Source organism: Engraulis encrasicolus, chromosome 23 (genome assembly GCF_034702125.1).
Source record: "Engraulis encrasicolus isolate BLACKSEA-1 chromosome 23, IST_EnEncr_1.0, whole genome shotgun sequence".
Classification (NCBI taxonomy): domain Eukaryota; kingdom Metazoa; phylum Chordata; class Actinopteri; order Clupeiformes; family Engraulidae; genus Engraulis; species Engraulis encrasicolus.
This window is the reverse complement of record NC_085879.1, coordinates 32,201,608-32,220,203: the sequence shown is the minus strand read 5'-3', so window position 1 is coordinate 32,220,203 and position 18,596 is coordinate 32,201,608. Positions and strand designations below refer to the sequence as shown.

At 43.5% G+C, this 18,596-nt stretch overlaps 2 protein-coding genes across 3 annotated transcripts; one reads left to right on the top strand and one right to left on the bottom strand.

The window, feature by feature from the left end:
• Positions 1–1,173: 1,173 nt before the first annotated feature.
• Positions 1,174–10,462, top strand: stx5a (syntaxin 5A). Of its 2 annotated transcripts, none has more exons than XM_063190480.1 (10): positions 1,174–1,276; positions 3,957–4,251; positions 4,785–4,855; positions 5,966–6,021; positions 6,330–6,400; positions 7,213–7,329; positions 7,506–7,562; positions 8,003–8,084; positions 8,282–8,391; positions 8,657–8,809. In XM_063190480.1, exons 2-10 carry the CDS (start codon positions 4,183–4,185, stop codon positions 8,780–8,782), a joined length of 759 nt encoding a protein of 252 aa, XP_063046550.1. In that variant the 5' UTR covers positions 1,174–1,276; positions 3,957–4,182; the 3' UTR covers positions 8,783–8,809. The 2 variants fall into 2 exon arrangements, with proteins under 2 accessions (XP_063046550.1, XP_063046551.1); XM_063190481.1 differs by lacking the exon at positions 1,174–1,276 and adding an exon at positions 9,722–10,462 and having other exon boundaries at positions 4,135–4,251; positions 8,657–8,778.
• Positions 10,463–15,294: 4,832 nt separating this feature from the next.
• On the bottom strand, positions 15,295–18,596 carry zgc:162144 (RD3 domain-containing protein). Its single transcript, XM_063189917.1, has 3 exons — positions 18,307–18,596; positions 17,080–17,171; positions 15,295–15,697 (listed from the first exon to the last, which is right to left on the bottom strand). Exons 1-3 carry the CDS (start codon positions 18,514–18,516, stop codon positions 15,295–15,297), a joined length of 705 nt encoding a protein of 234 aa, XP_063045987.1. The 5' UTR covers positions 18,517–18,596.

Here is an 18,596-nt window from a genome sequence, read left to right as displayed (position 1 = left end):
TAGGGCCAATCATGGCAAGGCTATCCATAAAGCTGAACACAAGCAGTACAAATGTGACCTGCATGAAGAGACAGGTATGGTACAGTGAAGTGACGTGAGGAGGCATTTTGAGGAGATGCAAGAGGACATATTATCCTCCCATACTGGGAACTCCCATACTGCCTTTAGTTCTACACAATCGATCCGATCTGAAAGGCAGTATGGAAGCTATGATGAAAAACGGATCAGGTCACGGTCCCTGTCTCTGTTCAATCAGAGAGCGGGACGGGTCTGTCATAATGGCCAAGTATTCTGCCCACAGTAGGCAGGTCACCAGACCTAATCTCACTTGTGATTAGGTCTGGTGGTAACCAGGCAAATTCCCTGGCCCAGCCGTGCCTTAAACAGCTGGACACGGGTCTGCTACACCGGCAACTGATGGTTTGAGTAGGCTATGGCCCGGGTCATTGCCGAGCCTTCCCCATCTCTCTCTCCTGTCTCGGTTTCTGTCACCCTCTAACTGTCCTGACACAAAAATACAGGCATAAAAGCCCCCAAAAATATTTGAAAAAAGAGGACATCATATTCCCTGCTCTAGACATGCTGCAAGAGGATATTTTCCTCTGCTCTAAACATGCTGCTTCTTGTTGGCTTATACATGCGGGTGAGATAGAGGAGCACTGAGGTTTAGAGGGTTTGTGTGTGAGAGAGTGTGCGGGTATAGTTATCAGTGAGGGCCCCTGCATACAGTATAGGCCTAGCTGTTGTTTGCTGATTCTGCCATGTGCATTCAGCGTAGCTTACCATTGTCATTATGTGTCCACAATCATGATGGCTAAACCAGGCTGTAAACATTTATTGGGCCTAACAACAGCCTGTGAGGTTGCACTTTCCCCTGTCAATAATGTGTGCTTCTATGAGTTTGGAAATGTGATAACAAAGACAAGAGCACTAAGTATGTCATGATGCCATTTATCTCCAGAAACAGACCATTGATGCCCAATAGAAATTCCACTATTCACCATAATCCCAGGTCAGTAAAGGAAAACACAGAGCCGTATAAAGATCTCTATAAACGGCTCTGGGAAAACAGCTGCTGTAGTGGCACCTGGTGGTTTAAAGTGGCAAGTTTTCATCCGTGTCACTTTGGGTTTGTGTACATCTTGTGCGCATGCGTAACCGTGGACGTGGCAGTGACGTCAGGTTCCGGAAGCAACCGGATAGAAAGTGAACTACTGGACCAGTGGAAAACGAGAGGCCTTTTATCGACACAATCTACAAATGTACACTATTAACAGTAAGTATAGACGTCGCAGACAATCGTAAACTTGTTAATGGTTTATTTTCGTTGTGGTTCGTGTGAAAAATGTGTGGTTTATTTCGAGTGTATCGCCAAGTACTAGTTGGCTATTTAGCATACGTAGCTCTCTGGATAGGGTTTCGTAGTGGGTTGGAAGCTAGCCTTTGGCCAAATAGTTGACTAGCAGCATCTGAACACCCACGGTAGCCTACTGATTACAAGTGTTGGTAAATATAGGGTAGCCAGGGAAATGTATGTTTTCGACAACTAGTGACATGGGAAATACAGGGTTTAAGACCTCAAGGGACAGTGGGGCAATGGAATAGTGCTCTGTATTACTGCCTTAATCCAATAACCTGAACTGTTGGTTGCTAAAATCTGCTAGCCTGGTTACGTCGGCGTCTATACTTAGATTTCTTTCAATAAGATTATGGGTTGTGCTGGAGTATTTTAATAGGATAACCAGCTCCTGGTAGACAGAATAACAGATACTTTGTTAAGTTGTAGATGACATTGTAATCCCCGTAGTCCTATCCTAAGAACCATTGTTGTCGGTCTTTCAGTGTTTGTGTTGGAATTTGGCAGTGAAATTGTTGTGTTGTTTTATGCATCATGTCAAGCGCATTCATGATTTACAGCAAAGAGGTAGAACTACTAGTAGGCCTACTGCTGACAGACCATGTGTAGACAAAAGACACTCTCCCGTACTTGTCCACAGCAAGCTTAAAATACAGTGTTGCCTTACCAGAATTGCCACTATCGGACTGTATTGTTGTGGCATACATACCAAAAGTGATTGTTATTGGGTATGGACCAAAGGTGTTTCAGTGCGTCATCATCTGATAGGACGTGGCTGAGTAATCACGGTGACTGACAGCATGGAAGTGGTTTTGTCATCAATGTTGACATGGCGTGTCTTAATTGCTCTGGCACATTCTACAATCTATGGTCTGGGCCTGACCTAATGCATATAAGTACAGTATTTTACTCAGTCATTCAGATGAGGAGCGGAAGATCTTTGGGTGAGTATGAAAACTGAACAGGCCTCCTAACCCACCAGTGGGTCATTTTGTGTGAAATCACACACTGATTTTAATTAGACTCGGTTTGGGCTGCTTGATATTGGGAAATATCAATATCACGATATTTTCATTCAATATTGATATCAAGATATTTGCAAACAATATTTTTTTTCAAAGAAAGCCGTAGCGTGAGGTACACATCAATACATTCTTGGTTGGATGGGCGTTGATTCTGTTTAGTCTCGGCTACTTACTTCATCTGTCTACCGATGGCAGTTGCACCATCAAGAATTTTTGAGTGTGCGCGCCATCAGATCCCTGTTTGTACCAAACGATTAACTTCTTTCCTCCATTCAGTAGAGTGAGAGTAGTCATAGGGGAAACACACACAGGGTGCTCTGAGTGAGTGTAGGTTGGCTGCAAGTCAGCTGCGCTGGCAGTGGCTCATGTGGAGGGGAAGGCTCTGTTGCTGTCTCTTTTGGCATCAGAGGTAGCTGATCAAAATATTGTTTATATTGATATTATAAAATGTGGTAACTAGGGGTGGGCGATTTGACGATATTATATCGTGAATCGCGATATTGAGTAAAATATCGTCTCGAATCTGCCAAAGTGGGGAAATCGTATAGATCGTCTTGCAGTGAGGATGTTTATTATCAGTATCAGAGTGACGTTTTCTCACTTGTGTTGTTGTCTTCACTTTATTCTTTACATTATTGTATTCCAATTGTACACTTTATGAGAGTATCATCAGTGTGTTAACATTTTATTGACTGCAAATTACAAATTGCAAGTATATGAAAGTTATTTTTTGTTGTTTTTATTTTTTTGGATGGAAGATCGTGATAAAATATCGAAATCGTGATTTCATCTTAAAATATCGTGATACAACATTTTTGCCATATCGCCCACCCCTAGTGGTAACTATCTATACACTGAAATATCATTATCGCGATTAAAATGCGATATATTGCACAGCCCTAGACTCGGTGTGTCTTTTTAGTGGCAAGGTAGAACCCCAGCTATGCTTTTGCATGGATCTGGCACAAATGTTAACGGTGAAAGTGACTAAGACTGTCGAGGGATTGACCCTACACATTCATACTTGATTATGTCAATGTAAGTCTCAAAGATGCGGTTTTGATATTGTTTGAAAGCTCTTTTCTGGCTCTAAAGCAACAGTTATCGCCACAGAAAGAGAAGAAGGCGGAGGGGACATCGCCCCCTTAGGAGAGTGAACTTGAACACACTCCTTTGCATTGGGTAGGCGGGGTTTGGGGTGTCTCACTGTGATACTCATGAACGGCGTGACATTTTCCATGTGCGTTACGCCCATTTGTGGGGGAAAACAGGCAATGCAAGTCAATTGGTGGTGTTGGGGTTTAATAAACGAAAAATAAGGACCTGTAGACAAGCGTTGTTCACGCGCAACATGCCGAAAACGTGTTGTGTTGCCGGCTGTTCAAATATTATTGCCAAACGGCCGTGACTGAAGCATATACTGTGTTCATTTAGGGTTGCCGATGTAGCATGTAAGTTGATGAGACATTCCGTTTGTTTTCACCCATAAAGGGGCGTAACGCACATTTGGAGCAAAGTACCCGGATGGCCGTTCATGAGTATAGACGATTCTTTGGTCTTGCCCCCCCCCACAGATGCTGTCCAGAGGAGGGTCTGAAGGCTTGTCCACCCTCAACTCTTAGCGGAGGATCCAAGGAGGTCCTGAAGGCTGTCGACCCGACCCAACCCAGTCTGTCCCGGCCTGAGCCAGCCTCAGGGAAGGGGGGCTCGCTTGTGTAGACGCATATATCAGCCTAGTGGGACAGACCACTGCCGCCCGGTCTCTCTCTGTTCCCTGATTGGCCAGTGGCCTTGTCAGTCATGACGTGCCGAGACCGCACCCTGGAATTCCAGTCCGCCTGCAAGTCGCTGCAGGGAAGACAACTGGAGGTGAGCAGAGATGTCATTATCATACTACTACTACTACTAATGATAATAATAATAAAGCCATGGCCTAGTGGTTAGGGAGTTGGTCTCTCAATCTGGGGGTTGTTCGAATCCCACCTGACCTCTACATACATCTCCATCCATGGCTTAAGTGCCCTTGAGCACCAAGGCACCTAACCTCTCATTGCTACAGGGACTGTAACCAATACCCTGAAAAATAATGCCTATAAAAAGTCTCTTTGGATAAAAAGTGTCAGCTAAGTGTAATGTAATTAAAAGTAATGAATGATCATCATCATCAAAACCATATAACCATTCAGGCTGACCAGTTTTTTTCCACTTTTAGAGATGATCACATTTACAGAATATCACAGAGGATAATATTTACATGTCTAATTTGACTTTGATTTGGAGTATTTCTTTCTCTTCCTTATTCTCTCTGAAAGCGGACAGTTTCTCTTTCTGTCTCCTAGTTGGAGTATTTTTTTCTCTTTCTTGTTCTCTGAAAGTGGACTGTTTCTCTTTCTGTCTTTCAGAATGGCGCTACCTCCAACAAACCAGTTCTCAATGCCCTCAAACAGCGCAGTGACTTCACCCTCATGGCCAAGTAAGGAGACCTGCTCTTTGCCTCATCCAATGCCATTTACATATTCATAATATAGGCTATGTATATAATTTCATTTCATCATAGCAATGTAATAACATTAGCAATGTGTGGCGGCATGTGGGGGTCTTATTATTTTATCATCAAAGGTCTAGGTCAGAGGTATTATATTTGATGATTGTATTATATGTATATTTGGCTTTTGTGTCTTCTGTCGTTAGTAACTCAATACAAAGTCAATTACTTTCGTTGCTGGCATTGCTTAAGTCGTGTCTGGTCTATTCATGCTTTTAATGTTTTCTTTCTATTATCGTTGAGCAATGTGGCCTCGTGATGAGGTCATTGATGAAAGTTTAATTCAATATATTGTAAAAGCGCCATTCAAAGGTCATTTTCTCATTTGTTATCGGGATGTTGAATGGGGGCAAGTCCCCCAAAAGATGTTGTGGCTACTAGGCTGACAGCGGGAAAACTTTATTGGTTTCTCCATGGAGGTGAGGCAGCGAAGTGCGAGGCTACAACTACATTGCGAGGATGGGAGTTAGGCTAATGGAATGCACCCAATGTGTTTTATTAATTTCCTGTTAATTCATTTATTTGCTTACTAGCTTACCTATTCAACATGGTCATTTCTGTGCCAGAGCTCTGTTTTACAAAGCAGACCTTGTCAAAATGGCTGCACACTAGGGCTGTAACGATGCACCCAACTCACGATTCGGTTCATATCACGATTTGTGACCTACGGTTCGATGCACCCCATGATTTTTTAAATATATCTTTTTGATGATTGTTTATAGGTTTATAACACAATCACATCATATCATGTGGTTGTTTTTTGGACTGAACGGTAACAGAACTTTAAAATGGCGTATCACAATACTGCCTTTTTGTATCACGATACAAAAGTATCGTAACTCTGTGTATCACGATTTCTCGGTTCGATACAATATCGTTACAGCCCTACTGCACACTACACATTTATATATGTACAAGGAATTAAATACATGCAGAGACCTTACAGGAAATTGATACAAAAACTACATAGTGTATGTACATTTTAAAATGCGTACTTGCGTTGTATTCTAAATTACTTTTTGTCTTTTCGTCTCACAGGAGAATCGGCAAGGACCTAAGCAACACATTTGCCAAACTGGAAAAGTTAACAACATGTAAGACTTATTTAAGATCAACTGCAATGCGGAATCATTTTTGAATAGAATAGAATTTGTTTTATTATCGCTATCAAATATGTATCAAAATGTCATCTTTTCCCAAAAAGGGCTTAGGCATTCAGCAGGTCTTTTCTGCAGGTGCCTCAGGCTAAAATGGGTTAATGCACTATGTCCTGGTTACACGGATGTGTTTTGGTCTGAAGTCAAACTGAACGCCCATCTAAACACAACAACAAATATTCCTGAGTTTGAGCGTACCGTTTGATTGAACTTGTATGTAATTTGTCTTATCATTTTGTTTCCAGTGGCCAAAAGAAAATCCCTGTTTGATGACAAGCCTGTGGAGATTGAGGAGCTGACCTATATTATAAAGCAGGTGAGGGACTCTCTTGGGAACGTCGCCCAAATTTAGATGTGCACCCTCGTCACTGTCTCTGTAGTAGAATGATATGACCAAACAGGTGAATGATTCTCATGGGTATAACCTCAACCTACGGTATACCGTCTTCACTTTTAACCTGTGTTTCTAGCTCAACAAATACAAGGCAGAAAGATTAGAGTGTAAGTCAGTGTTCCTCAACCTTTTTTAGGTGAGGCACCCTTTCAATTCATGAAAAATTTCAAGGCACCCCAAACCAACAATCCGTAACATGGCATCGCATCAGATAACACATAAACTTAGAAAAGTAACACATTTGGCCTATGTTCGAAGTTGAAGCTGACTGGGGCGACCTATATTTACTTTATTGTGCTTAAATGGCAGATGAGAGATTCCACTGACTAGCATTAACTTATCAATTTAGACAAATATGTATTATATATTACATAATTTATTTATCTGCCACGTTTCCGCTGCCCCTGCACCCCTGTTGCCCCTGCACCCCTGTTGAGAAACACTGGTGTAAGTCACACCGTGTAACATAGTGAAAGGGGCAGCCTTGGCCTAGTGATTAGGACATTGGCCTTGAATCAGAGGGTTGCAGGTTCAAATCCCTCCCTTCCACTCCCCACCACACTCCATGGCTGTGGTGTGGATTGGAACAAGGCACCTACGTAACCCCACACGGCTCCAGGGACTGTAACCAATACCCTGTAAATAATTGTTAGTCACTTTGGATAAAGGTGACCGCTAAGTGTAATGTACTGTAATATAACCCAATTGGTCTTGTGTTTGCCTTTGCCTTGCAGGACATCAACAGCCTGAATAAGCAGATAGCGCAGCTCCAGGGCCTGGTGCGCTCACGCAGCGGACAAAATGGCCGCCACGTCCAGACACATTCCAACACCATCGTCGTCTCCCTGCAGGTCAGTCAGGCAGACATCTGATTGGCTCTGTTCAAATTATGTTTATCTCATGCAGAAATCAGTAGAGATGTTCTGCTGTGTTGTTTTGTGTGTGTGTGCGTGTGCGTGCGTGCGTGTTGGGAAGACGATTTCTTTTTACTAACAATCATGCTGCTGTTTTGCTTTTCTCTTTTCAGTCAAAACTGGCATCGATGTCAAATGACTTCAAATCAGTATTGGAAGTCAGAACGGAGGTAAGAAGCGTCCACTGATTTCCACGACTATATCGTTACCTCTGTTTATTGCTCCTGTTGTTAAGTTGTGGTGAATTTGTAAGGTAAAGGTTTAGAGCTACATGGTAAGTAGTTTGTAATGCAGTCAGTTGAATAGAGTTGGTAATTTCCCATTTAGTGCATGCAGGTCCTGTACCTGTTTTCTGCAAAGTATTTCCCTTCAACTTTTCCCAATATCATCTATTGCTATACCGGCAGGAATATTACAGACTCTGTTGTGTTGTGTTGTGTTGTGTTGCGTTGCGTTGCGTTGCGTTGCGTTGCGTTGCGTTGCGTTGCGTTGCGTGTTATTCTATTCTATGTCGTGTTCTGTTCTATTGTGTTCTGTTCTATTTTACTGTATTCTACTCTACTCCATCACTGCTTTCCTAACTCTTGGCTGTGTCTACTGTGCGTTGTAGAATCTGAAGCAACAGCGTAGCAGAAGAGAGCAGTTCTCTAACACCCAAGTGGCCTCCTCTCCTCTCCTCGCCAACAACTTTGGTAAGACGTGTGTTTACGTGCATGTTTTTTTGTTTGTGTTTTCTGATGTTGTGTGTGTGTGTTCTCTGCTCTAACTATGCTTTCTCCCTCTCTCTGTATCTGTGTGTGTGTGTGTTTGTGTGAGTGTGTGTACAATTCTTTGTGTGTTTGTGTGCGTGTGTATTTTCTCCCCCTCTGCTTCCTGTGTGTGATGGCAGGGAGTTCGGTGTTGATGCAGGATGAGTCTCGGAGTATGGGAGGCGGCGGGGGAGGGGGAGGGGAGGTCGCCATCAACATGGAGTCCCAACTGCAGCTCATCAATGAACAGGTAACTCCACAACAGTGGCCCACATTGGCTGGCTCACAGAAAATAATTTACTTATTGAAATACTACTGCACTACCACTACAAAGTACCACTACTACTACTACTACTACTGTTGCTAATATCTACGTGTAGTTCCCCCTCAGGATGGATATGTATCCAGAGTAGACCTGGCACCATGTAGATTAGAACAGTGTTGTTGTGTGTAACGCGGCAGTCCTTCACTTCCTCCTTAACTGTGTGTTGTTGTGGATTTTCTCCCCCGCTCAGGACTCATACATCCAGAGCCGGGCGGACACCATGCAGAACATCGAGAGCACCATCGTGGAACTGGGCTCCATCTTCCAGCAGCTCGCACAGATGGTCAAGGAACAGGAGGAGATGGTCAGGAGGTGAGGAGTAGAGGACGAGATAATGCTAATAATGTATAACAACAACAACAACAACAACAGCTGCAATAAATGTAGTAATTATGATCATAGTAGTAATCATATTTATAATATATTAGAAATAAGGTAATATGATAACAAAATAAAGAAGGAGGTCTTTCTAGCTCACATGATCAGGAAACTGGAGGAGATGATAATAATAACTAGACTGCATGCATGCATGTTAACCTACCTTAGCGAAGTCAAAATTAAATCCCTGTTAAATGGCAGAAGTTTCAGTTAAATTAGCGTGGTTGACATGTTGACGCATTGAATGCCATGCTTTGTTTGGAATGTTAACTCTTGATTGCCAGCGATTGTAGACAATTTCCAACTTTTTCTGAACTGTCACAGACAGAATATTTTGTATTGTACCCAGAGACTCATAACAATATTTGTAGAACAAGGGGAATATGTTTCGACAAAGCGGATGAATGCGCTCTGATGAATACGCTTTGTTGAATACCCTCTGATGAATGCGCTCTGATGAATACGCTTTGTTGAAACGTTAGTCTATTGCATTGTAAAAAATAAGAAATAACTGAAAAGACATCTGTGTGGCATTGGATTTCTTCCCTTTTTAGATACTAAGGCAGTCAAAAAAGATGAGGCGCACACAACGATTTCAAGTTAAAAATGTGCATTGTAGCCGAAAAGTAACAAAAGAAGTCATCGGACAAAGCTGGATTTACAGACGTTTCGGACCTAGTCCATTATCAATGTCTCCAGTGACATTCCCTTTTTAGATAACAACATTTGTTTGTCTTGTCATGATCGAACACAACACTGATCCTGCTTCTTACTTTTATCATCGCACAAAAAGATGTGCGCTTTTATATTAAGGAGGGTTATGGTAATTACGGCCATTTACGGAAACATAACAATATTTGTTTGTGTGTCTTGTCAGGATCGGCGACAACGTGGAGGACACGCAGCTGAACGTGGAGGCGGCTCACACAGAGATCCTGAAATACTTCCAGTCAGTGTCCTCCAACCGCTGGCTCATGATCAAGATCTTCCTCGTCCTCATCATCTTCTTCATCATCTTCGTGGTCTTCCTCGCCTGAGGAAGGATGCCATCGGAGAGGAGGATGTGTGGGGAAAAAAGGAGGAGAGGAGGAGCCCCAGGAAGTGGAGGATTTTGGAGGAGTGGTGTTGGAGTGGAGCGGAGGAGAGGGGATGGGGATGTCAGAAGTTTGAGACGTGGAAAATGGACTAAGAACTGTTGGGGGGCAGTGGGGTGGAAGGGAGGGTCTTGATTTAAATTAAAACTGGACTTGACACTTTTAAGGTAACGAGACTGAAGTCGGTTTCATGCTCAGAGTCTCTCGTTGGCAGGCAGGTAAGTGTTGCCGACCAGAGAGGCAATGAAGACCAAACGGCGACGGCAATGGAACTATACGTTTCGTTTCTTTTCTTTTCCTTTTCACGAAGGAAGGGAGGGACTTTCGAGTTGCACAGACTTCACATGCTCCCTTTTGTAGAGATTTACGTTTAAAGAAAAAAAAGAAGAAGAAAGAAAAACATTTGAGCCTTCAAAATCTCTTTATTTTTTTCTCCCCCTCTTTTATCATCATTATCATTATTATGATTATTATTATTGTTGCTGATTACCGTACATTAAATGAGGAGGAGGCTTCAAATTCTATTTCCAGTGGTTTGATTCTGCAAACTAGGTTTTTTTGGGGGGGGGTTATTGATTTCGTCACTACAGACTTGTGTGTTTTGTCCCTGAAGTGCAGTGGAGAAGATAAGTGTAATGACGTACGTGGACACATGACTCGTGAGGTAACGGGAATGTGACCCTAGGACTTTGGAACCGGCGCAATGGTTTTGTGTTTCTGTTTAACCACCATGCACCACACACACTCCCATGGTCACCTGTCAGGCTGGGGATTTTACAGGCCCAGGCCAAAATAATCGCCCTTATTGCATGCAGTGTAGTGGGCTTGGGAGTTGGGACAACTGGGGTGCATTTCTCGACGGCATTGTTGCTAACCAGTTAGCGACTTGGTAGATTGTAATTTGGAAATCGCATCGCAACCAAGTAAGTTGCAAACGTAGTTAGCAACGATGCTGCCGGGAAACGTACTCCTGACTGGTTCCTCCTCCATGTCAGAAGGTCTGGTGGGTTTGTGTATGTGTGTGTGTGTGTGTGTGTGTGTGTGTGTGTGTGTGTGTGTGTGTGTGTGTGTGTGTGTGTGTGTGTGTGTGTGTGTGTGTGTGTGTGTGTGTGTGTGTATGTGTGTGTGTGTGTATGTGAAACAATGGCCTTAAGATTAGGGCAGGTTGTTTTCTTTGGGAGAAGAAATATATATATATATATTTTTCCTTTTCGCTTTCAACTTCTTGCTTTGCCAAATAGTTTTGAAGTCGGGGAATGGGGGAAAATGTGATGTACCATCACCTCACCCAATGCGCTATACACAAGAGGCCCTCTCCCCAACTGTAGAGTGCTGCTGGGCTGGGCTGGGGTGAGGTGAGGTGAGGTGGGTGTTGTTGATTGATTTGGTAGACTTACTCATAGGCTACAAGAAAGGGCTGCTCTGGATTGTGTTTCTTGAAATCGTAGTTGCTAACTATGTTAGCTACTTTGTTGTTTGCAATGCAATTTTTCGTTGGGAACTATAAAAGTTGCTAACTGGCCAACAACTTCGCTTTCAGGAAACACACACCTGGATTGTGTTTCTCGGAAGTTTAGTTGCTAGCCAGTTAGCAACTTGGGTAGTTGCTAATGGGGAATTGAATTGCAAACAACGAAGAAGCCAACGTAGTTAGCAACTACGGTTTAGAGAAATGCACCCCTGCTCTATTGTGCTGTGCGTGGTAGATCCTTTTCCCCTCATAGAGGATCCACCATATTACTGCCATGACGTTGCATTGGGCTCGTTTGAAATCCTCTGACTGGTCTGGACTCTCTTCCTCGAAAGCATTGTTGCTAACCAGTTAGCAACTTACTAGGTTTCCATTGGGAAACTGCATTGCAACCAAGTAAGTTGCTAACTCAGTTAGCAACGACATTGTCGAGAAACACACCCCTGGCTGGCTGAGAGGCTGATCTTCAAAGTGCATGGTCTAGACTTGAAATGAAATGATGACCATTTTTTTCTTTTGGACAAACTTGTCTGAATGAACAACGGCAGCGCACAAACCACATGGCTCTGCAGGTAGATACAGTGTGGTGTAATCAGGGACAATTCTGAAAATCTTGGGCCCCAAAATGTCAGGTTCAGAAAGACAATATTGCTAATGTAATAATGATTATTAATTATAAATTATGGTGACAACTTAAAACATCAAATATAAATGATACAAAATAAATATAGTTATGCATTGTGTGTGTGTGTATATGTTTATAAGAGCCCCCTGGCTGTCATTGCCAGTATTGTGACGTTTGGTAAAAAAAAAAAACTTAATTCATCTCAAGCCCAGAATTGCCTCTCTTTAAAGCCAGTCACTAAGACCATAGATGTGTATAGAAGTCTTCTATACACATCTATGGCTGAAAACAGCCAGCAGCCAGGCAGGCAGATGGCATCAAACAAGCCCAGTGAGCGGAGTATACTATTATAATGAATGCGATGCACAAGGCATCTGGAGTAATGGTTCACTTTACCTCCTGCACAGTCACAGTTATATTGGCTCCTTCATCATCATCCTCATCAACATCAAACGAGCCCTTTTGATTCCATGGGTCCATTTCAAGCTGCTACCTCCCATCCTTTCCTTTTGCTTGTTACCTCGTGCATCGCTGACCTCCCCTCAAGTCTTCAAAGTGCATGATCTAGCCACACCTCTGACAAGAAAACGTTTCCCCGGTGTCAGGTCAGGCAGAGCAATTTTTTAGGGGGCTTTTCCTCATTGAACATCCCGATGACAAAGGGGGAAAAAAATGACCTTTGAAATTTGCAAGATATGGAATAAAATTTGTATCGTCATCAACAATGGCATCACGAGGCCGCAAGCAAAAGCAGAGGGCACGAGGATCCAGATTGAGTTGGACCCCATGTATTGTTTCTCAGGAGTCTCATTAGTCTGACGTGAGGAACACTCTCTATGAGGCGAGACGCCTACATTAATGTACAGTATAAAGTATTTAACTAACGTGCACTTTTATTATTATAACTCCGGCTTTTCTCTCTCTCTCTCTCTCTCTCTCTCTCTCTCTCTCTCTCTCTCTCTCTCTCTCTCTCTCTCTCTCTCTTTCTTTTTTTTAGCCAAATGCCTTGCCTCCTCTTGTATAAAGTGAAAATAGATACATGTAAGGAAAATATATGCATAATAAAACCTCGTTTGGAAATGGAGAATTATGTCTGTCTGAGTGTATGTTTGTATTTACAGTATGTGTATGCATCATTTACACTTGATCATTTTTATATATTAAATATGAATTTAAATGACTACATATTATTACACATGTATTGACCACTTCATCTTCCAATAATGTACATCAGTGTGTAGGCATACTGGCCGATCTCGTACTTACTAATCAGACTAATTAAAATCTCAGCCAGAAATGCACTCAGAGAGTGCAGACCTCCGCCAAGGAAGCTGGTGAAGAATCTTTTAAGAAATTCATAGATCCGGATCACCACCAAAATTTAAGCACTTGATCCTTTTGTCATTTCCAATTTCATCCAAACCTGTGCTTAACTTGAGTTATGCTGCTGACAAAAACAGTAAAAGATGGTCATTGGAAATTACTCCAATTTACCTTCTTGGAATTAAACAACAAACAATACTATTCACTGTCAAAAAATATTTATTTACAATGTACATTCACCAACAGTGGAAATGTGAATGTGCCAGGTTGTGCAGAGTAAGATCATAAACAAACATCTTTAACTAAATTGAACTACTTTGTAATTCAAAACCTTCATAGATGGTCTACATGTGCAACAAACAGAATATACAATACATTTCAACACTTGAAAGTTACATGTACTGAGCCTTCTGAAAAAAACGTACAGTATACAAAACGTACATAGGAAGCTGAAAACAGCACAATGTTATTGACATTTATTGACTGTACATGCCATGCAGTGCATAGTACTGTACGTTAGCGTGACATAATCCTACAGCATTATGCTACAGAAGTGTTTTTGGCTATAATCCTAATCCAACACACCTGTCCTGAATATTCCCTGAGCTAGGACAGCAGTTTACAGCAGATGAAAGGACTTCATCAGCGCCATGACTTTGGAATGAGGCAGCAGGACCTTAGCTATACTCACTCACTCACTCGGTGCATGCCACCCATTGTGAGACTCATTGAGAAAGACTCCCGCTGCCTAAGTAGAGCTAGGAGTATCATTAAAGATCCCTCACATCCTGGTTTCCATCTCTTCACACTGTTGCCCTCTGGCAGGCGCTACAAGGCATTACCAGCCAGAACCAATAGAATGAAGAACAGCTTCTTCCCCAAAGCTGTTGCGACACTGAACTCAAACTTACTGGACTATGTTCTGTCTGTATGTTATGTCTGTAAAGGACTGTGCACCTTGTAGGGAAGCTCAAATCTCGGTATAGTTTGTATAATGACTATAAAGGCGGTCTATTCTATATACTGTATCTATGCTATAGTGGGAAAATGACTAGGAAAGGAGAGTGTCTTTGGTAACACATTCTTCTGCAGAAGCTTAGTGGCTTGGGCGTTTTTTTTACATCTCCATCTCTCTCCCTCGTGCTATACCTCATATTCCTCATATCTCTCTCTCTCTCCCTCTCTCCTAATTTCATCTCTCCATTTCTCTCCATCTCCTTCTCTCCATCTTCAATCTCCATCCTCCACCCCTCCCTTCTCAATCTCTCCATCCCTCAGCTCTGCTCCCTGGTCTCCATGGGCCTGACCCCCCACCCCGCTCTCTCTTCATCTCCATCTCTCTCTCTCCATCCCTCCTTCCCTCAGCTCTGCTCCCTGGGTATGATGATATTTGGCATGCTCCTAGTCCCCCACCCGCCCCCCCCCCACCCCCACCCCCATCCTCCTCCTCCCCCTCTTTGCATGCTTCTACGGTACTCCACCCCCCACCCCTGTGCTGCCATCTTTTCTCACCCTCTTTCCCCTCCATCCCTTGTTCTCTTCATCCCTCCCTCCATCCCATCCCCTCCATCTCTCAGCTCTGACCCCTGGTCTCCATGGGTATGATATTGGGCATGCTCTACTGTCCCCCCCCCCACCCCTGTGCTGCCATCTTTTCTCACCCTCCATCCCCTCCATCCCTCATTCTCTTCATCCCTCCCTCCTTTTCTCTCTTCATTCCCCCCTCTCTCCCTCTCTCCATCCCTCCATCTCTCAGCTCTGCTCCCTGGTCTTCATGGGTATGATATTGGGCATGCTCTTAGTCCCCCCCCCCCCTTCTCTTCCCCCTCCAGCTCTCTCTCTTCATCTCCATCTCTCTGTCTCTCCCTCCATCCATCTCTCTCTCTATCTCTTCATCCCTCCCTCCACCCCTCTCTCCATCCCATCCCCTCCATCTCTCAGCTCTGCTCCCTGCTCTCCATGGGTATGATATTGGGCATGCTCCTACTGCGCGCCCTCCTCGCTCCTCTCTGCGCCGCCATCTTGTCGGTCAGCACCTCGTCGTCCTCCTCCTCCTCCTCGCCTCCTCCTCCCTCCTCCTCGTCCAGCCAGCCCTGCTCCTGCAGGTTCCCCCGCGACCCGCTGATGAACCCGCCCACGCTGCCGCGCGCCGAGCGGAACCGCGAGCGGAAGTTGACGAAAGAGAGGCTCTTGGCACGCTGCTGTTTGTCCCAGCGGCTGACCCGCTCCTGGAGCTCGGCGTCGCTCTCCATCTCCTCCAGGGTGTTCTGCAGAACCGTGCGGAACAGGCGCGGAACCTCCGCCACGTCCGGTTCCATCTGTGTGATCAGCTTGCGGAACCTGGTCCAAAGAGAACGCGTCATACTCAGAACACGTCATATATTGTATCTGAACGCACTCGGAACCTCCGCCACCCATATGGAACCATCTGCGTGATCAGTTTATGGAACCTGGCCTAAGAGAACACACAGTTGTCAGGTAGCTGTTATGTTTCTAGTTTAAGTTCTGCAGAATCTCTTCGCCGCTTTGGGATCCATCTCCACCACTTCGGGTTTGGGTTCCATCTGTACTGCTAGTAACTTATTACCTGTACAGGGTATTGGTTAGAGTCCCTGGAGCAGTGTGGGGTTGGGTGCCTTGCTCAAGGGCACTTGAGTCATAGAGTGAGATAGGGATTGGAAGGGTGGAATTCGAACTGGCAACCCTCTGATCTTAAGCCCATCTCCTTAACCACGAGGCCACGACTGCCCACATAATGATTCTGATTATGAATACAATTTGTACTGTTCTTTACAGAGCCATGTGGAAATAAGTCTTCATATGTCCTTTCATCTACGTTTGGAAGATACTTTTTAAACCTATGTAAAATGCATTTTGCAATGCAATGCAATGCCCAATACCAGAATGTCAATTGCCCAACAGGTTCCAAAAATGGATACAAGTCATTTTGCAATGAAGCTTCATATATTCCGCAGAACTGTGTGGAACAACCATGGTTCTTTCTGTTTAGTCACCTGGCAATGAGGAGAATATAAACGGTTTCAAAACGGCACCATTTTACAAAGAACCTGGTGTGAAGAGAAAAAAAATGTGGAAACCCTTCCATGGAACTTTAGAACCGTGGAACTGTGCTAGTGTGAAAAGCACACAAGTACTGTTAACTGTACATGTCAGGAGAACACACTTTTCTGATTTCGTATTTGTACTATGTTCATCAGATCTGTACAGCGTAGCCTTCATTTGGGGAGAACAAAACTGCATTGATATATATTTTTTAAAGAGATTCTTGGGGCTTTTGTGCTTTATTCATGATAAGATAGTGACAGAGAGACAGGGAAATACTCAGCAAATGACCCAGAGACAAAACCCGGGTCGCCGACGATGTAACCTAGTGCCCTCCCATTAGGCCCCAATATATTGATATATTTTACATGTGTGTGTGCGCCTTCAGCAGAATGCAGAACCGAGTCTAGGTTATCCAGCTCACTCCAAGTTATCAGCTTCAAGATTCATACACATGGCAGTATTGTAACCTCAAGGTGACTGGTCCACACACACACACACATCCACAGACACGCACACGCACACGCACACACACACACACACACACACACACACACACACACACACACACACACACACACACACACACACACACACACACACACACACACACACACACACACACACACACACACGCACACACACACGTGTAACCTCACCTCACGATGGCGGGTCCACACACAGATGGTGGTATCTTGGCACACAGGTCTTGCAGCTCTAGTACGTCCTTAGACGTCAGCTCGAAGGGCACCTTTAGCGGCAAAAAAAGTAAGATGTTATACAACTATCGTAATGTAATTTAATCATCAGGGCTTGGTATCAATTTCAATCTCACTAGCCAATTTGGCAGGTTACTTATTCTTGGATATGACATATCACAGTAGCCCAACAAAGTTCAACAAAGATCATTCCGATTGTATGTGTCTGATATAGGTTCATTTAACAACACTATACACATAACCCTGATCAATTGGTTTTATCAATTTACCAAACTGTGCCTAAGGGAAAGGCTGAGTGGCTAGTGACCCTGAGAGCACCACTAGCCACTGTGGCCGATAAACTAAAAAGTTAATGTCATGCCCTGGTAATCATTATTATTAGAGTAGGGTTATCTCTGTCAAGCTTTAAAGGGACACTGTGTGAGATTTTTAGCTGTTTATTTCCAGAATTCATGCTGCCCATTCACTAATGTGAGCTTTTTCATGAATACTTACCACCACCATCAAATTCTAAGTATTCATTATGACTGGGAAAATTGCACTTTTCATACATGAAAAGGGGGATCTTCTCCATGGTCCGCCATTTTGAATTTCCAAAAATAGCCATTTTTAGCTGCAAAAATGACTGTACTTGGACCATAGTAGAAAATATTTGTTTATTACTTTCATGTTAAGATCAAATTTGGCAATAGGCAGCCCAGTTTCAATGAGCAGCATAGTTGCAGTACCTTTTTTGACCATTTCCTGCACAGTGTACCTTTAAGAAGCTTATGCCGTCTCTTCTCTTCCAAGACAGAATTCCTTCAAAACTCACAAAACTAACCATTTACGGTACTTAATCTACTCAGCTTTTACTTTTTGGACACATTGTATATTTTTAATTGTGTCTTCTTTTGTAAGTTGCTTTACATAAAGGTGTCTTCTACATGTAATGTAATGGGATGCAATAATCAATTATTATAATTATTATTATTATTATTATTGTTGTTGTTGTTGTTGTTTGTTTGTTTGTTATTGTTATTGCTATTATCTGGCCAGCCAGCTGTCATCGACGGAGGAGTTGGAGACTATTATTATGATAATGATTATGATTATTATGGTTATGGTTATGATTATTACTATTATCATTATTGTTGTTTTTGTTTGTTTGTTTGTTGTTGTTGTCACCTTGCTGGCTTGCGTGGCCAGCCAGCTGTAGTCGACCGAGGAGTTGGAGCTCCTGCGTCGCCTCATCTGAGCACGCTCCAGCTGGATGCGCTCCGTCCGCTTCACCATGGCGCCCAGCTCCAGCATCAGTGTGTTAGTCACCAGTTCCTCCGACGTGCGCTGCCCGGGGACCTTGGAGTCAAAATTAAGGACCGCCGACCAGGGGAACATCTGATGGAAAGATCGGAGGCAAGATGCACTGAATACTGTAAGTGAAAGCCCATTTGGGAAACTCCAACTCCCATTGTCAT

What these genes read in the sequence shown, in the direction of transcription:
- stx5a (XM_063190481.1), top strand. Translation starts at nt 4,183, where the DNA reads ATGACGTGCCGAGACCGCACCCTGGAATTCCAGTCCGCCTGCAAGTCG. An exon ending in TGCAGGGAAGACAACTGGAG is followed by an intron (nt 4,252 to 4,784) that starts GTGAGCAGAGAT and finishes TCTGTCTTTCAG; the next exon opens with AATGGCGCTACCTCCAACAA. An exon ending in CAGGAGGAGATGGTCAGGAG is followed by an intron (nt 8,779 to 9,721) that starts GTGAGGAGTAGA and finishes GTGTCTTGTCAG; the next exon opens with GATCGGCGACAACGTGGAGG.
- zgc:162144 (XM_063189917.1), bottom strand. Translation starts at nt 18,516, where the DNA reads ATGTTCCCCTGGTCGGCGGTCCTTAATTTTGACTCCAAGGTCCCCGGG. An exon ending in TGGCCACGCAAGCCAGCAAG is followed by an intron (nt 17,172 to 18,306) that starts GTGACAACAACA and finishes TTGCCGCTAAAG; the next exon opens with GTGCCCTTCGAGCTGACGTC. An exon ending in TGTGGACCCGCCATCGTGAG is followed by an intron (nt 15,698 to 17,079) that starts GTGAGGTTACAC and finishes TCTTTGGACCAG; the next exon opens with GTTCCGCAAGCTGATCACAC.